Source organism: Zootoca vivipara, chromosome 1, assembly GCF_963506605.1.
Source record: "Zootoca vivipara chromosome 1, rZooViv1.1, whole genome shotgun sequence".
In the NCBI taxonomy this organism is placed as follows: Eukaryota; Metazoa; Chordata; class Lepidosauria; order Squamata; family Lacertidae; genus Zootoca; species Zootoca vivipara.
In genome coordinates, this window is record NC_083276.1 from 114,186,827 (window position 1) to 114,213,273 (window position 26,447).

Below are 26,447 nucleotides of genomic sequence, written 5' to 3' on the forward strand. Positions count from 1 at the left end.
CCCATTCTGCTGCATGTGTGAACCGGGGCAAAGTTTTTGCCCAGGGCTGGAGTGAAGTTGAAAATGTGCTGTCAAATTCCCGCTCCTAATTTGCCCTTTTAATTGGGTGCTCCTTGATGACGAGGCCAACAGCATTAAAGGAAGTCATGGACAGATGGGAAATGTATTTTATTGTACAGGGTAATGATTCGTTATTAGCAGGCTAAGTAAGTACTGGGTGTCTTCCAGTATGAAAGAGCTGTTAAAAGCAGGTCCTGGGAGGCAAGGGCAGCGTACAAGAAAGATGTGAAGATGTGTTTTATCCAGCAGCTCTTAATAAGCAGATAACAACTGACAGCGCTGGATCAATTCCAGCACTGTCCAGTTGCTCTCCAAGCACAGAGTGGCAAGTATTTTGGAGACCAGACGTCACAGAAACATGGGCTAATGTGAAAAATGAGCAATACAGTTTTGATTAAAAACTATTTAAACACAGGGTTCATTGCAGTAGATATATTTATAGAGAAAGAAATGTGGTGGTGATATATGTATGTCCCATGTTGTAACTCCCATGATTGGACTGCAGATTTAATCATATATAGGCAACCCCCCGTTTACGCTCGTTCAATATGTGCACAACTGTGGTTATGTGCATTGCATCAACCTGGAAGTGACCTGGAAAGGTCATAATAACGTCTTGCAAGCTTTTTCAATGGGTTTCAATTATACACAATTTCACCGATGCGCGTGGTACCTCAGAATGTATATGGGGGGTGTGTGTGCCTGTAATACAAATTTTCATTCCGCAAAACAAATTGCATTATTATTTTGTGTAATTTATATATTATTCCTCGTGTGAATTCTGCAGGTATGCATGCATTCGAAGCTGAAGGTTTCTTTTCTGCTTTCCCCCCTCAGTACAGTGGTACCTTGGGTTACAAACATCTCGGGTTACAAACACTTTGGGTTACAAACTCCGCTAACCCGGAAGTAGTACCTCGGGTTAAGAACTTTGCGCCAAGATGAGAACAGAAATCGTGCAGCGGCAGCGGGAGGCCCCATTAGCTAAAGTGGTACATCAGGTTAAAAATGGTTTCTGGTTAAGAACGGACCTCCAGAAAGAATTAAGTTTGTAACCCGAGGTACCACTGTATAAGTAAACAGGGGGTCCATATGTTTCTGTTTCGGGCCATGTGACTTCTAATTTCCTACCGTAAACAAATATGCCTACCCCATCTCATGACTTAATTCAACAGTTGAGATTGGTACGGAGTTTATGTGGCAGAGGGCAGTCTAGAACCAGGGGCGTAAGCAGAAGCTGGAGAGGAGGGAGACCAAGAGGCAGAGATGAATCAGGCTGGAGAGGAAGCCAGGCTGTCTTCTTCTCCTGCTGCGACCAGCTCACCTCACCACTGGTCTCCCAGAACCCGAAGAGGTATGAAGAGGGAGGAGCAAAGACAGGCAAGACAACGGAGCCTTGGATTGCTTGGGAAGGGCCTGGGGGGAGGAGGAGACTTAGGGAAGGCAGGGACCTTCAGGCTCCCCCGTCCAACTGCCTCATAGGGGCAAGATCTACCGGGAAGAGCTCCTGTGCTCTCTTGGCCTGGCCTCCTGAGCTGACTTGTTTCTTTGAATAAAGCATTAACTTCACTGACACAGTGTGTGTTATTGCTGACTTGCTCCTGGCACCCGCTCCTCTCCTGGCCCTTTAGAAACAAACCAACCAGAAATTAATGGCTCATTCTCTCTCTCCCCTTGTAACCACTGGCCCTTGCCATCATATATATATATATACAATTCCAGGAGTGCCGCACAAGTATTAGAGTAATTCCTTAGATTCTGATCTGTGGTCTGATCTGCAGTCAGAATCATTTAAAATGCAAGTTTTCATTAAATATAAAATAAATTTCATATGCTTCAGTTATCCCAGTTTACCAATACAATCTGAAATTCTGGAGGAAATCACTGCCTTTGCATATTTTCAACCAGGAGTCTCTTTCACCCCATACCTAGAGATGCTGTGGATTGAAACAGATACCTTTTGAATTGAAGGTATGAGCTACTGCCTTATCGCCTGGCCACACCATCGCTAAAAATACACAGCATATCTGCAAATGGAAGAGGATAGTGTGAGTTTCTAGATTCACTGTTATTCTTCAAGATTTTGTTTTCTACCCATGGCATCAAGAATGTTAAATCTCCCAAGTGGAGGATGCATTTAAATGCTTATGTATGAACCCTAAAACCCATTCAGTTCACAGACCGGCATTTCATACGCTGGCAAGTCACATTTTGAACTGCTGGTAATATATTCTAGGTCAGTCAAGTCGTTAGTCAAAAGAACAAGCACTCCTGTGGCTTTTTAAAAGTAATTGCAAAGCAAGCAAACACAACAGGTGAACTAGAGCCTTCCACTATATACACTGCAATGTGTGTGGGGAGGAGTTGTCAGTGGCCTGTCCCTACTTCCGTCAGTAAAATATGGGTGTGTATGAAATCAGTACCCTTCAACAGAGAACCTGAGAGCATGTTGTCAGCCTCTGTAGCATTATAACTTCTGTTCATCCGCCATCTTAGGGTGCTTTCCAATGGGCAGCTCCTGCAACCAACCCAAATTATTACCCTTCTACGGTACTTTAGGCTGCAAGTGGAATCGCAAATTGGCTTTCTACACTCCCAGGGGTATTGCGCTTTTTGTATGGCTGTGTACACGTTACGATTTTCTCTGGCTCCAGTACACTTCCATTGCTGTGGTTTGAAACCATCTACCCATGGCATTAGCCACGACCTATATCTATCCTGGGTGGCACTGTCACAGAGCCTAGGGCTTGCCGATCAGAAGGTCGGTGGTTCGAATCCCCATGACGGGGTGAGCTCCCGTTGCTCGGTCCCAGCTCCTGCCTACCTAGCAGCTCGAAAACACGTCAAAGTGCAAGTAGTGCAAGCGGGAAGGTAAACGGCATTTCCGTGTGCTGCTCTGGTTCGCCAGAAGCGGCTTTGTCATGCTGGCCACATGACCTGGAAGCTGTACGCCGGCTCCCTCAGCCAATAACGCGAGATGAGCGCCGCAACCCCAGAGTCAGTCATGATTGGACCTAATGGTCAGGGGGTCCCTTTACCTTTACCTATATCTATATCTATCCTGTAGTTCCCCAAGAAATGCTGCTGTCTGTTCCGCTCAAACCAGCTTGCATCTGGTTTGAAAGTGTAAGGCACATTCACCTATAGTTGAGCTGAGAGGTGTACATATGAGATAGCTGTTGCACATGCCCAGATGATAACTTCATGAACATGTGTTGGCAGGGTTGCAGGTGTGGCAAAGCCAAACAGATAATGTGCACTGGGTCAAAACATCCCTGTCCCTTCCCTGGTGTGTACAGCAACGTGCAAATGTGAGTTAAAACATAGCGGAGAGAAGCGATCTTGCTGTGCTTTAAGCTGCTAATGTTTGTTCTAAGCCTATGTTTTTCCACACTATTGGGTGTGACTTAGCCATGTGATTAGGGAAAGGACAATTTGCCTGACTAGCTTTTTTATTATTATATTAAGAAACCTGGACCATTTATTTTAAAAAAAATATCAGTTATTTAAGATTTTCTAGAGTCTTTATTTAAGCACTATTTCCAGATTGATTTCATGATTTATAAAGGTGTTGTTAAAAATGTATTACAGCAGATTGCAAGAAGCTAAAATAGCAATTGGAAGAAGCTAAAATAGCAATTGGAAGGACAGTAGGGAAATAGGAATTTCAGTGACTTTTTATTTTTATCTTTTAAGAAATCTACAATGTTAAAAAATGCAATGGCGGCCACAGAAAAAGTAATAGTGAAAGAGTGGGGATAGTTTTACCTGCTAGTATCTCACTGCACATGTTAAACTGCAATTCTAGGGAAAGAAAACAACAATTTACGTTGCAGTAATGTATATTGGTATATGCACCTTTATATTGATGAATGCATTTTTCTCATTTTGCAGACTTTGTTTCCACTCCACCTTCAATAATTTAAAAATCTATATAGACACCCAGCTCTGCAGTCTGGAAGTATCCTTCCATTCGCATCACAGGCTGACTATGCACTTGCCCCTTCTTGTTGCCTGTCTTTATTAAGGTCTTTGCTTTGATGTATAGACTGCTTAGGTCCCTATTTCCTCCTTCAGTAGCAGCAGGATTTCATTTACCTGTGTTTGTGGAGTTGGCTTTATATACTGCTAGTTTAACTTCTCATCCCCATCACTGGACCCAGAAGAACCACCTGGTTCTGAAGATGGGAGCTAGGGGTAAGGGCCTCTTCAGGGCCTGCCCACCCATGAGGCAAGGTGAGGTGAGGGCCTCAGACAGCAGGATCCATAGGGACAGCAGATGTGGCCTCCAAGGACTGCATCACCTGCTGCGGCCTCCTCAGCAGCTCTCTCCTAATGCCACATCTGCAGTGGCCTTTTGCCAAATAACAAGCACTCCTGGTCTCCTCCCACCCTTGTTCCCGATGTAGATCTTCACTCCCCTCTTCTTCCCTGGACGGATGCCATTTTATGGTTCGCCTCAGGTGCCAAAAAGTTTGGGGCCGGCCCTGGGTCCCTTTTTCTGGAAACTTGACTAGACCAACCCACCATTCTCATTGTTTAATATTGGATGAGGAGTCCATTTTTGTGTCTAGTGTTGGTGCTGCAGTTTCTCACTCCATAAGGAACGCCAAAATTTTCACATATCCTTAATGGATGCCTTGGGTTGTTTCCCAGCATATGTCACTGGTTTCCATATGGAGATAGATAGAAAATAGTAAACGGTGGTAAATACAGTGGATTCAGCAAAGGATTGAGTTGAGAGGAGAAATAATGTAGGGAAGTATTTATATGTAGGCCTATTATATGCCAAAATATGGTTTGGATGAAAATATTGTGTAAGTAACTCTGCGTATATAAATATAACCACAACCACCCTCCAAATAAATACATTTTTGTTACATTTTCTTTTCTTTGTAGCACTAGCACAGAAAGAAATACTAACAGTGAAACATAACCATGCAAAAGAACACAGGATTGCCTTATACTGTACTTAAAACATAAAAAAACAGCATCACATACAAAGCATATTAATACAGTGGAACCTCGGTTTATGAACACCTCGGTTTACGAATTTTCGGTTTACGAACGCCGCGGACCCATCTGGAACGGATTAATTCACTTTCCATTACTTTCAGTGGGAAAGTTCGCTTCAGCTTCAGTTTATGAACAGACTTACGGAACCAATTATACCCATGCTTCAGTTTATGAACGCTTCAGTTTAAGTACTCCGCGGACTCATCTGGAACGGATTAATCCACTTTCCATTACTTTCAATGGGAAAGTTCGCTTCAGTTTATGAACGCTTCAGTTTATGAACAGACTTCCGGAACCAATTGTGTTCATAAACCGAGGTACCACTGTATGTGTATCCCTGGAAAACCACATTTTGAGTCCAATACCCAGAAGCCAAATAGGAGATGTTTGGCTATTGCTCATTGTTGAAATATATCACACCATATTTGCCCACATGATTGATGAGGAAGTCAACCAGAATCACTTGCAGTTGTTCCAGAGGCAGTGTTATTTCTACAGTCAAACCTGGGTCCTGAACGCCTCCGTTGGCGTACGTTCAGGCTCCCGAAAGCCAAAAACCCAGAAGTAAGTGTTCTGATTTTCGAACATTTTCCGGAAGCTGAACTTCTGATGCGGCTTCTGCTTGAGTGCAGGAAGCTCCTGCAGCCAATTGGAAGCCATGCCTCAGTTGTCGAACTTTTCGGAAGCCAAACAGGCTTCCAGAATGGATTAAGTTCAACAACCAAGATTTGACTGTACTTGCTTTAACTGAACTTGTGAGTTTCTCAGTTAGAGCTGTTCCCTATACCTTCTGAGAATAAAGATCTCTGAAGTTATACGAGCCAAAAAGTGCTTTGAACTGAATCTGTAATTGACACTCTCAAAGCTGTATGAGTGAAAAGCTCTTCTATCATTGAAACTGACTATATTTTTGTGCTGTATGCTGAAAGACATATAATGTAAACACAATGATGTAGATAAAGTGTGCAGCTTTTCACACAGAAATCATGTTTCTTCAGATGATAGTGGTCCCCCCCCCCCTGATTCGTTCTGTCGCTTGCTGCAATCAAAGTTTTCTGGGATGCCCAAATTGGTTGATGGGTAACTCTAACCATCATTGCCCCAAACCATACTTGTTTCAGTTATTACAAAACTGGTTTCAAATTATAGCTTGGAGGCAATTCAGAGGACGTTAGGAGAAAAGCACAGATTAGGGAGTTCACGTTATTAGCTCCTGAAGAAACTTCAAAGTTTACTATTGAAGTTCATGTGGATCAACGGCTCCTACACCACCCAAGGGTCAACTTAAGAGCTATGTACTTTGAAAGGAAGGCAGAAGAGTAGCCCAAGCTGTGGTGCTCATGTTAGCAGCTCTCGAAGAGACTCCCTGAGGTCTAAGAGAAATTCGTTGCTTTATTGTTTTGCCCTTTGCAACCCTTCTTTTGTAGGTTTAATATTTAAACGTAAACCACTTTCAGGTGGTATATAAATGCACTACACAGTATATATAGGAGTCTTGAGTGATGTAATGGTTAGAAGATCAGACTAGGACCTGGGAGACCAGGATGCAAATCTTCACTTGGCCGTGAAGCTCTCTGGGTGACCTTTAGCTGGTCACCATCCCTCCGCTTAACCTGCCTACCAGGATTCTTGTGAGGGTGATGGGAAATTGAGCTCCTTGGAGAAAAGGTAGGATGTAAATGCAAAACTAAATGAATAAACAAATGTATCTTGGTTAGTACCCTGATTCAGATGTCTCAGTAAACCATAGAAAGAGAAAAATGCAATCTGCACAGGTAAGCGAAGGAGTGAACAACAAACTTGTGGCACATTCCTAATCTCAGAGCTAAGTCATTATATGTTGGTTGTGCAACGTTTGAAAAATTCTCACCATTCCTTAGTCTAACCTACTTCACAGGGTTGTTGAGAGAATAAAAAGGGAGGGCATGCACACCACCCCGAACTCTTTGCAGGCATGGCCAAACTTGGCCCTCCAGATGTTTTGGGACTACAATTCCCATCATCCCTGACCACTGGTCCTGTTAGCTATGGATGGTGGGAGTTGTAGTCCCAAAACATCTGGAAGGCCAAGTTTGGCCATGCCTGCTTTAGAGGAAGAGTGGGATAAAAGTTAAATAAAAACAAAAACATATTAATGAGTTTTCTCTGTCTTCCATACCCTAATAGGTGACCTGGTCTCAGCTTAAATCTTTCACAAGCATCACTTGATACGGAAATTTCCCCCTTTGCCTTATTTCAATAAATAAATTCCACATTTAATCATTTTACATTGTCTTACCACTGAGCCTAGGGCTTGCTGATCAGAAGGTTGGCGGTTTGAATCCCTGTGACGGGGTGAGCTCCCGTTGCTCGGTCCCAGCTCCTGCCAACCTAGCAGTTCGAAAGCACATCAAAATGCAAGTAGATAAATAGGAACCGCTACAGCGGGAAGGTAAATGGCGTTTCCATGTGCTGCTCTGGTTTGCCAGAAGCAGCTTTGTCATGCTGGCCACATGACCTGGAAGCTATATGCCGGCTCCCTCGGCCAATAATGCGAGATGAGCGCGCAACCCCAGAGTCGGTCACGACTGGACCTAATGGTCAGGGGTCCCTTTACCTTTACCTTACCATACATTATTATTTTTTTTGCGTTTTGCTTTCCATACATGAAGGCAGTGCTAGTTTGACTGGCTACATTTTTCATTCAGATAGGAACACAAATTAGAATGCCTGTCTTTCACATCAGTGGGAAGTACTTAGTACAGTCTAGATAAATTAGCTTAAGTGCAGCAATAATTCGGGAAATTAAAGGCCAAAAATGTTACAGGTCTTAAGTAGCAATCTCATTACAAACATGGGAAATGAATAAAGGCTGCAAAGTTGCTCTTAGAATGATTTTTCCATAATTTTAAATATTGCTCAGTTTTTATTTCCTGTGACAAATGGACACTTCTCTTTTCTACAGTTGTGATATTACTAGGCGTATTTTTCATAAAACACCAACGTTATATAATTGTGCTGTAACTGAAGTTTAAATCTTGCATACATTTTCATCAAGAAAAGTTAACCCAGTAGATATTTCTCTACCTAAATCAAAATGCTTTAACATATTAAAAATGGATCCAGAGAGGGTCTAAGAAATTACAGGCCAGTTAGCTTAACTGGGGAAACAGTTGGAATACATGATTAAAGACAGAAGCACCAAAGAGAGATCAAAAGGAAAAGTTAGTTGCATGAATTGCCTTCCACTTGGGCAGTACTTGATGCAATCCAATGAGCCCCCGAGAGAGCCTTTTTTTAATCAACACCCCCCCCCTCTTCGCAAAAAAAAAATATGGAGCTGATACTGCTCTTTCTTCACAACTTGCTGTTGGATCATTCAAAGAGTTACCTTAGAGTAGAGGTACCTTAGAAATCGTGTCCTCATCACGGAGGGCATGTGTTGCGGTGAGAGCACTAAGACTGACCTCACTGTTTGTGTGGGTGGGATTGTTTGGATAGCCACAACAATCTGATTGTTTCCCTCGATTGCTGGGCAATTCGGGCCAATGGGGTTGAGAGAATTTGCAGCCGGGGGACCTATTTATACCGCTTCACGTTGCGTCAAGCTTCCTCTTATCGCCTCATGCATCGGATCACCTGCCCACCCTCCCTATATTTAGGTTCTTGCTATGACCCAGCTATGCCATCGTGGGTTGTCTGTTGGTGTCAGCCGCCCTGAGCCCGGTTTTTGACTGGGGAGGGCGGGGTATAAATAAAAATTTATTATTATTATTATTATTATTATTGTCTGCTTTTGGGACAGGGGGCCGGTAGGAATTTCCCCATTTGGCTGATTGGCTGGTGCCTCTTGGGTTTCGCCTGCTGCGTAGCAAATCGTCACAACTTTGTAAGGTTTGGCGATTAGGCATTGGTTCAAGGTGTGGTGAGGGGAGGTTGTCATACCTGGCCCTCCCAATGTGTGATAGGATGTTCTGTTAAAGGAATCCAGGGGCTCGCCATGCTTTCGTACGATCTCTTCCAGGGGTTAGGTCCATGCCAGAGCATTTGGGAGCATTTTGGGGTGAGGTTGGGTCTGTGGTGGGACTAACGCTCCCCCAGTATATTTACCCTTACTGACTTCTGCCAATGTCCAGTTGTCAGTACTGCCCCTTCCGGAGGTGTAGGTGCAGCTAGTCAAACCAATGCCTAAGCAAACCACTCACATTCTGTAATCAATAAAGTTGTGGCCAAAATTATGTCAATAACCTTAAACTAGTACTGGTGTCAACTCTGTCTTTCTTTGGGAGGTCTTGGAGGTCTTCACACGCAAGATAATAGATGGCTATAATCCTTAATGTGTACAGTAACTTGGATATAGATTTGAATGTTTATATGTGGATCATCGCAGAGTATGGTTCATGGGAGGAACTGGCTCCACTTCCAGAGCCAGCACTTCAGTGTGCATCCCGTTTTGCACTGGTGGACCTTGGGGTTCTAGTTAAAAACAAAGTGGAGCCCACATGCCCATGTTGCCCATGCTTGCCCTAGAGACAGAGTTTGGAGTTTCGTAAATGATGCCAGTCTCTACTTCCGGATATACAATGCCTTCTCTCATCATCTACCAAATACAGTAAATTCTTTGGTTTCTGCTCCTCCCTGTGGACTCGCGGGTTTTATGATTGCTTGTAGACATGGATCAATAATTTAGAAAGCCCTAATAATCGTAGCACGTATTTCCTTTTTGCAATTAGCTCCTGCGTGCATTTTGGTTCTTCTGTAACAAAGAGCATGACATAATCAACTTTTTAGTACCACTACTGAAATTGACTTCCAGTCAGTAATTCAAATGCAATAAAGGAACAGCTGTGAATGTAATGGCTTGATAAAATGCTCTTCTGCTTTATATTTCGGATATTTCTTTTCGCACAACCATATGACACCTACTCTGGGCTAATTGCATTGTAATCCACTTCGTTACCTGGGTTATGCAGAAGACGAGCTATTTTGTAAGCATTATTTTACCTAGTACTGAGCACTTGTATGTGTTGGGATCATTTGTACCAGCAGAGATTCGTTTGAGAGTACTGCGTATATTGGAGGAAGTTTTCAGCACCATCCTGAGTAGCATTATTAAAAACCATTTATCTTAGGCTTTTGGTTTGTTTTGTTTTTTTAAGATCAAGTATAAGTAACTTAAGGGAGAACTTGTCTGTGATCACAATATAGTGTTCTTTGTAGAAACAAATAACTTTAAGTATCCTCTTGAGGCACAAATAAGATCTAATATATAAGAACTTCGAATATAATTATAAGTGTGTGTGTGTGTGTGTGTGTGAAAGTGTGAAAGGGAGAAGGAGGGAGGAACCACACCAAATCACCTCAAACTGAAAATCACAATCTGGAAATGTTAATCCAAACTTGTATTAAAGGTGTTGCCTTTATGAGAAACAGTAAAATAAATGAAGCTGAGATTTAAATGGACCCAAAATAAATATAGGGAATGGTGCCCTTTATTGACTAGAAGCCTAGCAGTGTAATCCTATACATACCTATTCAGAAGTATTTCATAGTGAGTTCATTGGGACTTACACCCAGGTAAAATTACAGTTAGTCGAACAGTGCTTTGCCGAATAAAAGTTAACTTGTTGTGCATTATGGGTGCCTCCAACCATCAGAATTTTATGAGAGTGATTTAATCTCCTGCCAGAACATTTCGTTTCCACATTGAAAGTGAATTGAAGTTCTTTGTCACTCTAGTAAAAGAACTCCATTTAAAAAAAAAACAAACCCCCAAAGTGAACTTCTTGCTGTTTAAGATGGGGAAATACATTAAAAAGTCTGGGATGAAGACATGACTAATGGAATGATGTATAAACACCATGCAAGCAAATCAGGATGAATACTTATTGTCATATAACTTGAGGTCCTTCCCAACTCTACCATTCTGATTCTATGAAATATTTTAAAATGCATGTTTGATACTGGTAGAAATACTCGTTAGTACCATTTGTTTGATTTGGAGGCAGGCTCCTAAATATTTCTGGATGTGCCAGAGTGAGCAGAATAGTGAGAAACATCTGCTAGCCAGGAGAAATTATAGGGATCAGTAGACAAATTGGAAGTCCAAATTACACGATTATCTTGAATCAGGACTCTTGATACTGATGGCTGGTTTCAGTGGCAGAATAGTTTTGAATTGTAGAGTTGGAAGGGAATATTAATACTTTTCCACTTTTACTTTATATGAGCACATGCCTTACTAAAATAGATTTCTTTGTGTACTGGTAGAAGAACGTTTTTTTAAAAGACACGGTTATGTATACTAGTAATTTGAAATGTGTGCCTGTGGGATACTGAAAGAAGTAACTTAGAACAGGCATAGACAAACTCGGCCCTCCAGATGTTTTGGAGCTACAACTCCCATGATCCCTAGTTAACAGGACCAGTGGTCAGGGATGATGGGAATTGTAGTCCCAAAACATCTGGAGGGCCGAGTTTGCCTATGCCTGACTTAGAATCAAAGAATTCTGTTTGGAAGGGACCCTGAGGGCCACCTAGTCCAATCCTCTGCAGTGCTGGACTTTCAACTAAAGCACCCCTGACAGGTGACCATCCAATCTCTGCTTGAAAACATCCCACGAAGGAGAGTCCACCTCCTTCTGAGCTAGGCTGCTCTACCGTCAAATAGCTCTTATCGTCAGAAAGTTTTGCCTGAAGTTTATTCGGAATCTCCTTTCTTGTACTGTAGCTTGAATCCATTGGTTTGAGTTCTACCCTCTGGAGAAGGAGAAAACAAGCTTGCTCCATCTTCCACGTGACAATGCGTGACATCCCTTTAGATAGATCTCATCTCAGTCTCATCTTATCCAGGCTAAACGTATTTGAATGTGTACTCCCTGGAGTAGTTCATTGTATTTTCCCACACGTTATCTTCTGTGGAAAACAGAAGTGCACATTATCCATCCAGCATTATGTTGGCAGGTATGTTTCTAGGATATTGCTGTGACACTGTTTTGCTTAATTTTTTACTATTAATATTCTACAGTATTGTGTTGCATTTCCCACTCCCTTAAAAACACTTTTTTTTTTACTTTAAGAAAGGAGACAAGGCAACTGGCATATCTATGTAATTACACTATTGGTAGACGTATTTGTAGTTTCTTCTTGAAAGAAAGAAAAAAGCAGTGAGAGAGAAATTATGTAATTTATGAAGAAGCTGTATGTGTTTTACAGCTTATATATATAAAATGATGTATATATGCTGAGACTTAGAAATATTTCTTTAAGGGTTCCTCTGCTTTATTATAAGGCCCATTCGAGGTACATTTAAAAGTTAATTTCAAAGGGGAAATGTTTGTTTTAAAAAACTGTAGTTTATAAAACAAGACAACCAGTTACAAGACAGCCTTGGCAGAAGTGATATAACAGGAATACACAAAGAGAAAAGATTCTGGGGGAAAGTATGCATTTATTCTCTTCGTTTAGGTGGCAGAAGCTTAGCCAAAGTCCTTTGGGACCTTCTTTATATCTCCTGTAAAGAAAAGAAGTTTTGATTAGGTAACATAGTTCTTTTATCTTCCATAAGTAAACCTTTACCAGTGTGAGGAATCCAATTAGAGACTACTGTAGAGACATAAATTGATCCAGTCAAGAGAGAAATATCGAATGCCTTAAATTTTTTGAAGTATGAAATGGACTGGAGGCAAATAGTCAAGTATGTAGGAATCTTCTAGATTTAGATGAATTGAGCAAAATACCAAGGGACCGGCATAAGAAAATATTTCAATACTCTGCTGTGCTTTTTGTTGTTGTTATTTAAAAAAATCCATATCTGTTTTGACAATAACCATACAACAAATTGGATTTCTGGGATTTACATTTTCTTGAGACCCTTAAACCTTTGATTTAGGTGATGCTGTGTGGTATTGTTTAGATATAATGCTTGTGTTGTTGCACAATTTATAATCAACACAAGATATACATGATAAAATTCTAGCATACATGTGTGGATCTTTCAGGGGCATGGCTCCGATCTTGCTGTACCCTGAGCAGGATAGATGCTAAGCACCCCTTCCTCTTCTCTCCTTTCCACATAAAAGGACAAGAAAATATATAACAAGTGGGGAAGAGTTAAACCTCTCACATTCCCATGTGAGGAAGAGAATTGGGGTGGTGGTGGTGACTTTGCTGTGTGCCAAATGAGGTGACACTAAGTGATCCCTTCATTTCAACCCCTCCACAGAACAGGAAGAGGATACAATTTTGTAGAGCTAAATCTCTGCTTCTCCCACGCACGTGAGAGTACAAGTTGTTGGGGGGGGGCATCATGGAGGAAGGCCAGGTGGTGCCTGGTTTTCGCTGTGATATTGCTTCTCCTACAGCGGACAAAGTAATAGGCTGGGATGGTTGTGTAATAGTAGTTCAATTATTGCTCTCTACTATGTATTTGCAAAACTGTTTGAACACACATCTAGCAGGAGTGGTTTGACTTTAATGACGACACCAGTGCTGGTAAATGCCTCACAGAGCAGAGATGTGCGCTGCCACTTCCAGCTCTTGTGAGGTTGACCCATGGCATCAGGGGTTGACGACGGGCAGTTTATCTTACGGGCTCAAATTGCAGAGGAGGCACTTCTGAAACACTTAGATCCTAAGAATTAACTGATGTGACCTTTGACTCACTTCTTAGGCAACGCAAGATTCAAGTAAAATTGAATAGGTGCATTTTTCAATCAGTTGCAACTAATGTGAATGAGGACTGGGGTAGGTAGGGCTGAACATTTTGCCAGGCCATATTTTAAAAAGTGCTAATATTTCAAGTCTCCTAGTGGATTTATAGGCATTCTATCTGAATAATCCAAACTGGAGGGAAATATAAAGGTAAAGGTAAAGGGACCCCTGACCATTAGGTCCAGTCATGACCGACTCTAGGGTTGCGCGCTCATCTCGCATTATTGGCCAAGGGAGCTGGCGTACAGCTTCCAGGTCATGTGACCAGCATGACAAAGCCGCTTCTGGCAAACCAGAGCAGCACACGGAAACGCCGTTTACTTTCCCGCTGTAGCGGTACCTATTTATCTACTTGCACTTTGACGTGCTTTCGAACTGCTAGGTGGGCAGGAGCTGGGACCAAACAACGGGAGCTCACCCCGCCGGAGGGATTCGGACTGCCAACCTTCTGATCGGCAAGCCCTAGGCTCAGTGGTTTAACCCACAGTGCCACCTGCGTCCCACGGAGGGAAATATAGTTAACCCTAAAAAGCAAAGAAAAAAACCAGGAACACGTGGTGGGAGGAAAATAAAATTCGTATAAGTACAATATACAGAAATGCAATACGTGACTATGTTTATGATCGTTACCTCATGCACTACAAAAGCATGCTCAAAGTTAAGGTTTAGCAAGCCAGATAAATGGAAGTAATCACTATCAAGTTGGTGATGGAATGCAGAATAGCATTCTGTTGTAAGTCCCAGTTATAACCTTTTCTTTCTCTTTGGGTAGGATCGCCGCTTTAATGACGAGATTGACAAACTGACGGGATACAAGACCAAGTCATTGCTTTGCATGCCCATAAGAAACAGTGAGGGTGAAATTCTTGGCGTTGCCCAAGCGATAAATAAAACACCTGGAGGTGCTCCCTTCACCGATGATGATGAAAAAGTAAGATATTTTTTTCCTCTTTGCTTGGCAGTATGGATAACATTCCCATAAAGCAAATACATAATTCTATTTGTAATCAAGTATTTTTTTTATTGTTCAGATGACATGCCTTTATTCCACATATCTTTAAGAATTTATTAAGTAATCTCTCTCCCCCTGCTCTGTGTTATGTAAAAACTCTTGGCGAAGCTGCTATTCCATATTTTGAGTTAAAGCTCACAATACTATTATCACTAAAGCCACAGTGACTTCTTTGGCATTTCCTTCTTATATGAGGCAATATATTCAACCATTTATTTGTTGTGTTTGCTATGTTGTCATCACTGGAAAGCTCTCGATTGGTGGCTATCATTTCACAAGACTTCTAGGCTGCCCAGTTTTTGTTTTTGTTTTGTTTTGAAAATATACCTGCCTTATGATGACCTTTTTCTCTCCAGGGACAACTTTAGCCTCATCACTGCCTAAGGTGAGTCACAAATGTCAGTGTATTGAGTGGCTGGATCAGTTTCTACAGGGAGGTGCCATTTCCCCCATTTTCATCTGCAGTCAGAGTATTTTCTTACCAATCTGTATGCAACACGGTAACTAGAGGTGCTCATTTCTCAAGCAACCTAATGTGGTGAGTGCGTAACCATATAGGTGACAGCTGCCTAAATGCAGAGGAGAATTTCACATTTTCTGGAAATGCGCTGCATTTATGTTTGTCCCTATGGGTGTTGGTAAAACTCTTGCCATGTTGGTGGATGCTAAGTATGCCTACTTTGATAAGTGGTCATTCGGCTTCAGTTATGCTACTGAAGTGACCAGAGTGAATTAATTGAAATCATTAACAACATGAATCTCTCTCTCTCCCCCCCCCCACTTTTTGTTAAATATTCCCTACCCATTACACTTGACTGCATCTGAAACAGAGGCAGCAGTTGGCTCAACACCAGTCTGGATTTTTAAAATCCTGCTTTGAAATGTAATATCGTCTGGTACAAGGGCTCAAGCACCAGATGTTTGGCTTCAATTTCAAGTGTGTGTAAAGTTATCTTATATTTTGGGCATTGCTGTAATCTTTAAATTTCAAAAGGTAACTACAATTACGGGGGGGGGGATGAAGATTTAACAGTTTGATTTATGGTCAAATACAACTTGTTGCTTCTAATCTATTTACTTTGCACTGGCAGAATCTATTTTCTGTATTCTCAGTATTTCCATTTCTTTCAGCAGAGCCAGAATGCAGCTAATTTTGTGTCTTGATATGTATACTTGAATTGGTTAATAAACATCAGTTAACACACTGCCTGCTCATTAAATTAGCTATCTCTACTTGCCTGTTAATAGCTGTACACAGCAATCTGTAATCGCACATATGAAAAATCTCTGCAGTTGGTGTTTATGACTAAAGCAGTCTCCTAGCAGACTCCCTTTGCTTGTAGTGTGTGGGTGTAAGGGGGAAGAAATCAGCCTTCATTCTTATGTCAACAGTGCGGGGTGCAAGGAAGGTGGTGGGAAGCTAATATCTAGAGAATGAGATTATGAAAAGGAGAGAATAAAAATGATGGATGGAAAATTCAGAGAAAGAATCAAGGTGGAAATGGAAGCCCCACAGGAAAAGGGTGGTAGGTAAAGGAGAAGAACGGAAGAATGATAATCGGGAGTCGGAAGTCTGTAATGAGACAAGAGAGAGGACAGTACGTAAGTGCTGAAGGGGATAAAAAGACAAATAGGAATCAATTTAAAGAAAGGAAAAGGGAGGGGGAGGAATAGGAATGTTGAAACGACGTGCACAAGAAAGTACGTGCTTCTACTAAAACCAGGAGAAGAAAAAGAAGGAGGAGAAGAGAGGGAGAATGGGAGAAATAAGATGAGCCATAGAAAAGTATGGTTGCCCATGAGAGGAAAGCCTTAAAAAATAATAATAACACACATAAAAGGGAAATCAAACATTGTTAGCATTTCTAAAGGAATTTATGAAAGTAAACAATGTTATAGAGAAACGTAGCTTTATACATGTGCCGAGCAAGTGAAAGAAATGAAAACACACTGTAGGTACAGCTGTGTTCTCCCAGCGTTCCCAAGATGTAACTTCTCTGCTGACAAAGTTTGTAGTGTTGAGGGAAGTGCTAAATGCTGCCCTCATTGGTATCTGTTGCAGAATATATACCCGTGCTCATGGAGATTGAACAAGTTTCCGGATACTGTATTACTGCTTAGTTTCCTGACAGTAGAGGATTTCTTGCATCTTTGGAATGAAAGCATAAACTAAAAACACAGCAGACAACAGACACATACTTTTAACTTTGTGCATTCCTTTAGTCAGCGCGATGAAGGGAGAGCTACCGGTAAATGGCATGATTAAATAAGGCGAGGGGGCTAGCATATTGATTCATCTGCAAATTAAATTATTGTTTTTAATTAGAAGTACACAGTGGCAATATGTATGTACTTAGGTCTTAAAAGATATGCCTTAATAACAAATTAAATATTTAGGAACATGCCGTTGTTCAAGTCCATGCATATAATCACATTAGATAGTGGTGCTTATAAACTGGTAAACAGCATGTATTTCACAGGTCCAGGTTTTCTGTGTCTCCATTTTTTTGTGTAATCTAGGGCTTCAATCCTATGTACATAAGTCCCAGTCAACTCAGAGTAATATGTAGAGGATTTGATTGCATGGCAACCATGCTAAAGTACAGCATTAATCACGATTGCAAAATTCACACATAATGAATGGTTTTCCAGTGTGTGGCTAATTTATTTTAGCATAATAATGTTGTTGTTTTTAACCCAGAGAGTTTGAGGGGGGGGGAGGAGATGCAGTCCAAGGAGATTGATACGGCACAGAAATTACAGAGTCGAGTCCAGCATCCTTTTTCTCACAATGGCCAACTAGATGCCAGTGAGAAGGTCCATGCAGGGGGGGGGGGCAGCCGCGTACACTTGCCCCAGGCCTTGGAGGGCTAAACAGGCTGCCCCCCGCCCCCATCCAGGACTGCCTGCTTTTTTCTTTGAGTTTATAGCATTATTCTAACAAGACTCCTGACCCAGGCCTCAGACAAGCTCTGTGGGAAATCCACAAGCAGGGCCCCCAAGTACAAGAGCACTCTGCTTCCTGTGTTTTCCCTCAATTTGTATTCTGTACAGTGGTACCGTGTTTCTCATATTATAAGACATGTCTTATATTTATTTTTTCCTCAAAAAACACACACTATGGCTTATTTTCAAGGGATGTCTTATTTTTTTCCTCCTCCTCCTGCCGCGGCCGGCATTGCTGCTGCGCTTATCACTATGTCTTATTTTTGGAGTATGGCTTATATTCCTTGAATGCTTAAAAATCCTGCTATGGCTTATTTTATGGGTATGTCTTAAAATATGAGAAACAGGGTACCTCGGTTTACAAACACAATTGGTTCTGGAAGTCTGTACTTCACCTGAAGCGAACTTTCCCATTGAAAGTAATGGAAAGTGGATTAATCCGTTCCAGACGGGTCCGCGGAGTACTTAAACTGAAAATACACAAACCAAGGCGTACTTAAACCGAGGTATGACTATATACGAGTACTGTTTATTTACTTGCATATTGTATCAGCTTGCAGTTATCCGTGTCTGTTAATTTAACAGAGAGCTTTATTCCTAATGTGGAGTCCTGACAGATGTTTTCTGACATTATGAGTTATGGATAATAACACCAGCAGGTAATGTTGTCCATACATTGTCTTTTTAACCTTCAGGTTTTTTTTTTTTACTTCTTTGTTTTTCTCTCACACGAAAGCTTGTACCATATGCAGACTTACAGTGTCATGTCTGCTGTTCACTTATACCAGGCATCCCCAAACTTCGGCCCTCCAGATGTTTTGGACTACAATTCCCATCTCCCCCAACCACTGCTCCTCTTAGCTAGGGATCATGGGAGTTGTAAGCCAGAGTTTGGGGATGCTTGGAGGGCCAGAGTTTGGGGATGCCTGCTTATACCATACTTTTCCATCTGTAAGATGCCCCCGTGTATTAGACACCCCCTATTTTGGGGGGCTCAAATTTAAGAAAAGGATCAATTTGGGGGGGTGGGGGCGGAATGCCAAACCAGATATCACTCACCCAACTGGAACATACTTAACGATTACAAGCAATGCATGCCGAATTGCTGAAGTGGCAGCCAATCCAAAGCAGCCCTTGATGCATCCGCTAATAACCCGCCCATTTGACAAAGCAGCAGCCAATCCAAAGCAGCCCTTTACGCATCCGCAAATAATCCACCCGATTGACAAAGCAGCAGCCAATCCAAAACAGCCCTTGTAGCAGACACCATTCACCCACCCAATCGCTAGATCCTGCTCGCGGAGGCAACCAATCACCCGTCCCATGTACTACCCATGTATAAGAAGACAGCCCCCCCCCCTCCATTTTTTACTTCATTTTGGAGTAAAAAACCCTTGTCTAATACACGGAAAAGTAGATAAGTAGAGCAGTTTTGGAGCAAACAGCTTCATATATATGGCACAAACACAATTGTTAATCTGTCCCCAGGTTCCTGCCGCACTGTTGAGGCTCTACCTTTCAGCCCATTAGAACTCTGCCCTGTTCTGCCCAACAAATTCAAATCACAAAACTCCTTTTAGCTGACTGTTCATTCTAAGCTCTGGTATTGCATTCCAAATGGTAAAAAAAACCCAAAGTTATTGAGCTTTTTTTTAAACCCCAAAGTTATTGAGCTTTTTTTTAAGGGTTGAAATTGTTGGCTTTTTCAGGGTTGAAATTGTTGAGCTTTTATTAGTATTTGACCCCAATAAATAAACTGCCACGGGGCCGGATACAACTGGCCAGGGGGCCGGTTTAGGCCCCTAAAACGGACTTTGGACATGTCTGGGTAAAGGTAAAGGACCCCTGGATGTTTAAGTCCAGTTAAAGGCGACTATGAGGTGCAGCACTCATCTCACTTCAAGCCGAGGGAGCTGGCGTTTGTCCACAGACAGCTTTCTGGGTCATGTGGCCAACATGACTAAACAGCTTCTGGCGTAACGGAACACAGCGATGGAATCCAGAGTGCACAGAAACGTCGTTTACCTTCCTCCTATTAATCTACTTATACTGGTATGCTTTCAAACTGCTAGGTTGGCAGAAGCTGGGACAGAGCAACGGGAGCTCACCCCGTCGTGCTGATTTTCACTGCTGACCTTCCGATCAGCAAGCCCAAGATGGAAATGGTAGAGAGAGATTGCAGGAGACAGACCAAGTAATTATTTTCATTAAGTTCCTGACCACCTACCAAGTTAGCTAGCCAGAACCTTTATAATAGGAACATTTATGGAAAGACAAATTCTCCATGTAATTGATCAGGCTTGAATAAATCCTGCCCTAGTGTAATCATAGGTTGTGTACTAAGTTGTATGTGTTATAGATTTATTTTTTGTCTCTGAGCCTACCTCTTTATGTCTTTGTGCTTCTGATAGATAAAATCTTTATTTTGGGGCATTAACATTCTGTCTTGATCACCAAAAGTTTGTGTACGGCGTCTTTGTTCCCACTGAAATGCACGTTGGGTTCTGATGCATAATCTAATGAGTACTTCAGATTCAGAGGGGATGAGACAGTGACTAGTAACTGCACATTAAACAAAAATTCAAACAGCCCCTTATGGAACTTTACTTAACCAAAGACAATGGTAAAAGCAATCACAGTTGATTAAAGTGAACAGTACTGTATTGGTAAGCAATAAGGAAGGAAGTGGAGTTGCTTCTCTCCTAGAGTTCCCAAGAGAACTAGTGAAAGTAATTACTTAATACTATTAAGTTCTGAACTAGCCCTCTGAAAAGGAGGGGAATATTGATTTCCCATTTTCAGCATACCACAGTAATTTGTAATGCATTTACAACCGTTCTTACAACTTCCTAAACAAGACAGTAAATAGTCTTGCCTCCACAGCATTGCAATCAAGAAACCTCGGTTTGTTAGCTTCTTCTCAACTATTTGCCCTAATTTTCACTGACTTAATAGATGAAATATACAGGAAATCATTCCGTTCAAATAGTCTCATCAGATCTTCAGCTGCATTTACTAACAATGTTGGAACAACAAGAATCTGGTTATTTTTGTCACCTAATTTTTTTCGAAGCACTACCAAGCAATGGAAATCATGCTAGATTTCTCTTTGATAGTTGTACTGTTTCATTTGTAGAAAGGATTACCGCAGAAGTATGGGCATAATTTAATTGGTAGGTATTTAGTTGAATTGGCACATTACACAGTGGGTTCCAAGAGTTTTCAGACTCGTACAAGATGTCTAGTAAGAAGTGAAGTCCATGAAATAATGAATGGTGTGGGAAGAGAAAAAAGGAACAGTAGATTACTATTGTTAAACAATATTGTTGAATTTATACAGTATTGAAGCAAGAGAGGACTTATCTGCACCAGATTTAAAACATGTTTATTTGCTTTTTTAATACAGTACAGTTCATCTGTGGAACTGTCCACCGCCAAAAAATACTCAACACTACAGATGCATTCCAAAACGACTCCACAAATTCATTAATTGTTATTTAATGAGTAACAAGTTATTTATAATGTTTCTATACTGTCATAGGCTGGATACCATTAGAGTGTAGGGTGCAGTGTGAGATTGCTTCTAAACAGGCTTTTGTTTCAGGAGAGGATAGTTGTGGAATTGCAAATCAGGGCTATATAATACCTTTGCTGCTTGCAGTTAAACTAGATGAGTGGCCCAGTTTCTCCCAGTGATTGTATTCCTAAACCCTAAACCACTTGATCCCTTCTTCTAGAGACCCAAACTTGGGTCTCCAGCTGTTTTTGTAATACAGCTCCCATCATCCCTAGCTATCAAGACCAGTGGTCAGGGATGATGGGAATTGTAGTCCTAAAACAGCTGGAGACCCAAGTTTGGGAAACAATGTTCTAGAGACTTAGATCTAATAGATCTGGCTGTAAACAGTAAGAACATTGTATTTTGCAGCTTTTATTGGTGTATTTGGTTCTGCTATAAAACAGTCGGTATAATGAGATGTATTGTAAAGCACATTGTTCAGTAAAAGACGTGCTAGAACAATTTATGGTGGGAATATTTGTAGGATAAAAGTTATCAAAAATAGTACTGAAGACTAGGAGTCGGGTGTTGGATGAGACATTGCTGTGAACTGAAGAATTCATTTAACATTTTCTTCTTTTTGTGTTCCCCGCATATACAAACAGACATAATAAATCTCACTCTTGGATATCACTAGTGTTAATTTATTGTTGGCATCCGGCTGTCTCGGGAGACAATGGAAGACTGCGCCTTCAGGGGTAAAATTAAGTGTTGTGGCTGTAGAGACCAATAGGGGAGAGACATGTTTTATTTCAGATGGGGCAGGTGTATGTAGAGGTCTGGTTTGGCTGCTACAGGTGCACCATGGCATTTCTTCTCTCTGCTCTCCTCCCAGCCTTATTTATGCTGGTGATATAAAGCATTTTGAACACCTTTTATGGGAGCTAGTATCATGGTCCAGAAGAAACTTTAATAGCTTTAATGCTCTTTAAATTTTGAATGCATGAGTCACAGCCACTTTTTACCTGTGAGATGTTGTTACATTTAATGAATATGTTCCAAGAAGGGGAGAAAACGGGTCTAGATGTCTTCCTCTTCTCTGAAATGAATACCGCTGTCTTCCTCCCAGGAGCAGTTTAAAGATTAGCTGATGTGTCTGCGCAGCATTTTGGAAGCAGACCATCTAAGTGCTCCAATAAATTGAGTGCTTGTTCAGGGCCTCTGTTTTTAAAAAGTTCATAGGATGTGGCTGGTAGAGGCATACTTTATGGGATGGTTGATGATTGACCATCTTCCCTGAAGCAGGTTTAATCGGGGAATTCAGACTTCTGGAAGAACTTCATCCTGGGTTCTTCCAAACTTGGACCATTTAGCAGCATCCAGTCATTGCTGTTTTGCTTTAAACGGGAAGTGTAATAGCAACTCTGCAATGGCTACCTGAGTTATTTCCATCCCAGCTCGTCATTGTTAGAACTATAACAGGCTTCCCCAAACTTGGCCCTCCAGATGTTTTTTGCCTACAACTCCCATTATCCCTACTAGCTAGCAGGACCAGTGGTCACGGATGATGGGAACTGTAGTCTCAAAACATCTGGAGGGCCGAGTTTGAGGAAGCCTGAACTATAACTTTAAGAACTTGTACATGAAATTGCTTTCCTTCCCCTCCTCCTTCCTCCTCCCTTTTTCTTTTGTGACATAGATTTTAGGTTATAAGCCTGAGGGCACAGACTGCCCTTTCAAGTGCTGTTTAATTGGTATGGAAGATGTGGAAGATTATTTTGGCTAAAGAATGTGGTGAAAATGCTTTAAATATATAATAAAGAAAATAAGTACAGTTGTACCTTGGATCCTGAACGTGGATCCTGCCTTGGTACTCGGACGTTTTGGCTCCCGAACGCCGCAAACCCAGATGTGAGTGTTCCTGTTTGCCAACATTCTTTGGAAACTGAACACCTGACCTGACGGGGCTTCCGCGGCTTCTGATTGGCTGCAGGAGCTTCCTGCAGCCAATCAGAAGCCGTGCTTCGGTTTCCAAACGTTTTGGAAGTTGAACAGACTTCCAGAATGGATTCAGTTTGACTTCCAAGATATGGCTGTAATTAAAAGTGTGTGTGTGTGTGTGTGTGTGTGTGTGTGTGTGGAGATGGGGCAGCATGCTAAAATGTTCTTTAACAATGTATTGCAGGCGGGCAAGTGCTTAGACTGCATTTTCCCACTAATATTTGGACACAACTACATTTCTGGTGTATAGCCAAGACCTCTGCTTTGTTGATGAATTAACATAATTGTCCTGTTTTGCAGATTTTTTAAATTTCAGCAAATTTCTATCACTGACCTTATAGAACATTTCAAAACTCTCTAATTGCTTGCAGCTGTGGCAGTGTCATACAGCTAAAGAATAAACAGGAAACAAAAGATGCAGCGTGTCAGCTTTGCAATGACATTTTTTTCAGCCGGAATAAAATAACATTGTCCTGTTATTTCGCCAATTGCTGCTTTGCAAATGGCAGCCAATTAAGTTCTGTGTGATTCGTTCTTTTTATGCAGCCACTTACCCAGTTGAAATAAAATAAAACATATTGTTACACTTAGCAGTTTTTAACATCACTGGGATTGTGGGAGGTGGTGTGTCTCACTGTTTATGACCACATCTGCCAACCAAAGGTTTTAGCAATAATATTGTAGGGTTCGCAAATGTGAAAGCGAGTATGTATGTCCTGTGGAAAGACAGCTTCTGCAGAGCTTATTAAAAATATCTAGAAGCTCCTCTAAGTAGAACTGGAAGCCAGGCCATCTTTTCAGAGAGCTGTCTTAGTACATTGTAAGATTCAGTCTCAAACCTTGCAGTTCTGAAAATTGTATTCCCCATACTTTCATTATCAAAGGAAAGAGATTCAGATCAGTAACTATCAAAGACTAAAAGCAATTTTAAAATTGCCTTTTGCACTAAACATTTTAAGTTTTTTTTTAAAAAAAAAACACATTCCTAGCTTCTTACTCTGATAAAAGATAGGTCCCCTCCAGACTGAGTTTTTTATGTGGGGGTGGGGGTGTTTAATATATAGTTGGTCCAGAAATAGTCCATTAATGGTGGATTTATACAGGGCCATCCAAACATTGTGGGACATGGGTGGTTCTGTGGTCTAAACCTCAGAGCCTAGGGCTTGCCGATCAGAAGGTCGACAGTTCGAATCCCCGTAATGGGGTTAGCTCCCATTGGTCGGTCCCAGCTCCTGCCAACCTAGCAGTTTGAAAGCACGTTAAAGTGCAAGTAGATAAATAAGTACCGCTCCAGCGGGAAGGTAAACGGCATTTCCGTGTGCTGCTCTGGTTCGCCAGAAGCTTAGTCATGCTGGCCACATGACCCGGAAGCTGTACACCGGTTCCCTTGGCCATTAAAGCAAGATGAGCGCTGCAACCCCATAGTCGTCCGCGACTGGACCTAACGGTCAGGGGTCCCTTTACCTTTACCTATCCATACATTACTCCACTTTATTCATTTTTCTGTAATACTTCCTCATTGTTACCACATTATTACAGTCTAGAGGGGTACACTTGCATTACAGGGAGAGGGTGGCGCTGTGGTCTAAACCACTGAGCTTCTTGGGCTTGAAGATCAGAAGGTCAGCAGTTCGAGTCTGGGGAACGGGGTGAGCTCCTGTTGCTCTGTCCCAACTCCTGCTAATCTTGCAGTTCAAAAGCATACCAGGATGAGTAGATAAATAGGTACCGTTGTGGCGGGAAAGTAAACGGCATTTCCATGCACTCTGGCACTCATCACAGTGTCCCGTTGTGCCAGAAGATGTTTAGTTATGCTGGCCACATGACCCAGAAAGGTCCTTTTCCTTACACTTGTACTATAGCACATCAAAAGTGCGACAAAGTAATACCCCAAACACCCTGGAACATTTGTAGTATCAGAAGTTACAGAATTTCAGCAGGAAGCTATGGGACATCCTTGCCTTCAATTCAGAAAGTTCCCACCGACTCCAACAAGATACAATCAGAAAACGAGAGTTGTAAAATTTGAATTGCATATGAAATTATTAATGGAAATGAAATGTACATTCTATTCAATAGAAGTTACTGAATTCTGAGCCCTTTCTTACCTGCAGCCCAATTTTTTTATTTTTATTTTTATTAAGGCTGCATATAGGAGGAAGTGACATAGGATGTTGCCATTTCATGGGCTAGTAGTCAGGTTCCAACCCATGCGGGCAAAAAGGAGAGCATGGCAACGAGTTACTCAGATCAAGGGTGTTACTTCGTTATCAGGGCTGTATACAAACTGATTTGTTTGGATTGGCCTTTAGAGTCTGCTGACATTATTTAGGCTGGTTCTGAATTTTAAAAAACCTGTGGCGCCTCATCTACTTTGTTTATTTAGAAGCCAGAATCCTGGTGGCACAAGAAGTGAGGCATGGGAGGTTGACTGGTATAGAGGCATGTGCACATGCACAGAGACAATAGAGTATCAACATTAATCGGTGAAATTGGGTGGTAATTAGCACACTGAGTATGTTCTTTACCTGTTTTTGGTATAACAGCAATGCAAGCTTGGTTAAATGCCTCTCATAAAGTCCCCTTATCAAATATCCTATCGTACAATTGGTGAAGTTTTGGCACCAAGAGATCTATGAATGTTTTATACTACTCTACTGGAAATCCATCTGAGCCAGGTGTCCTAATATTTGCCATTTTTAAAAGAATGATTTCCATAATCTCTACTTCGGAGAGTGGAATTCATAACAATTGGTTTTGTGTATCTTCTACATGGGTGTCACAGACCAACATGGGCTTCAGTAGCTTCTGCATGTTCCTGTTTCTTAAATGATAGATTTAAGAATCCCAACATTGAACTTTTTCCAGACTTTGGGGCCACCCCCAATTGGCACCAGATTGATAGATGATGGGACTGGCATGAGGTTTTTGTCCTGGTTTCTCAAATAAATGTGAGGAAGTAAGTGCTTCCTCGCAGAAGTTGAAAGGACAGAGCTCAGTTTTACTAGCGTAGAGTTAAGATGGAAGTGGTTCAAGGGGTCATATTAGCAATGGCACATATTCCTGCTCCAGAGTGTGCCACTATATGGAGGATATACCCACTGTCACAATAATACACTTATGGGGTATTATGCTGACAGCATCACCATCTCAAGTAACATACGTACAGAGAGGAAAATGGTTTGTATTTGAGACATCATCTTTCTAGAAAAACTTGTAGCT

The 26,447-nt window shown here is 41.6% G+C and overlaps 1 protein-coding gene across 1 annotated transcript in view; it reads left to right on the top strand.

Moving 5' to 3' along the window:
• The window catches only part of PDE11A (phosphodiesterase 11A), a 146,989-nt gene that overhangs the window by 16,222 nt on the left and 104,320 nt on the right, over positions 1-26,447 (top strand). Inside the window, exon 2 of the mRNA XM_035112278.2 lies at positions 14,540-14,698. Within this exon, the coding sequence (XP_034968169.2) occupies positions 14,540-14,698 (159 nt within the window). The remainder of the gene's footprint in view (positions 1-14,539; positions 14,699-26,447) is intronic.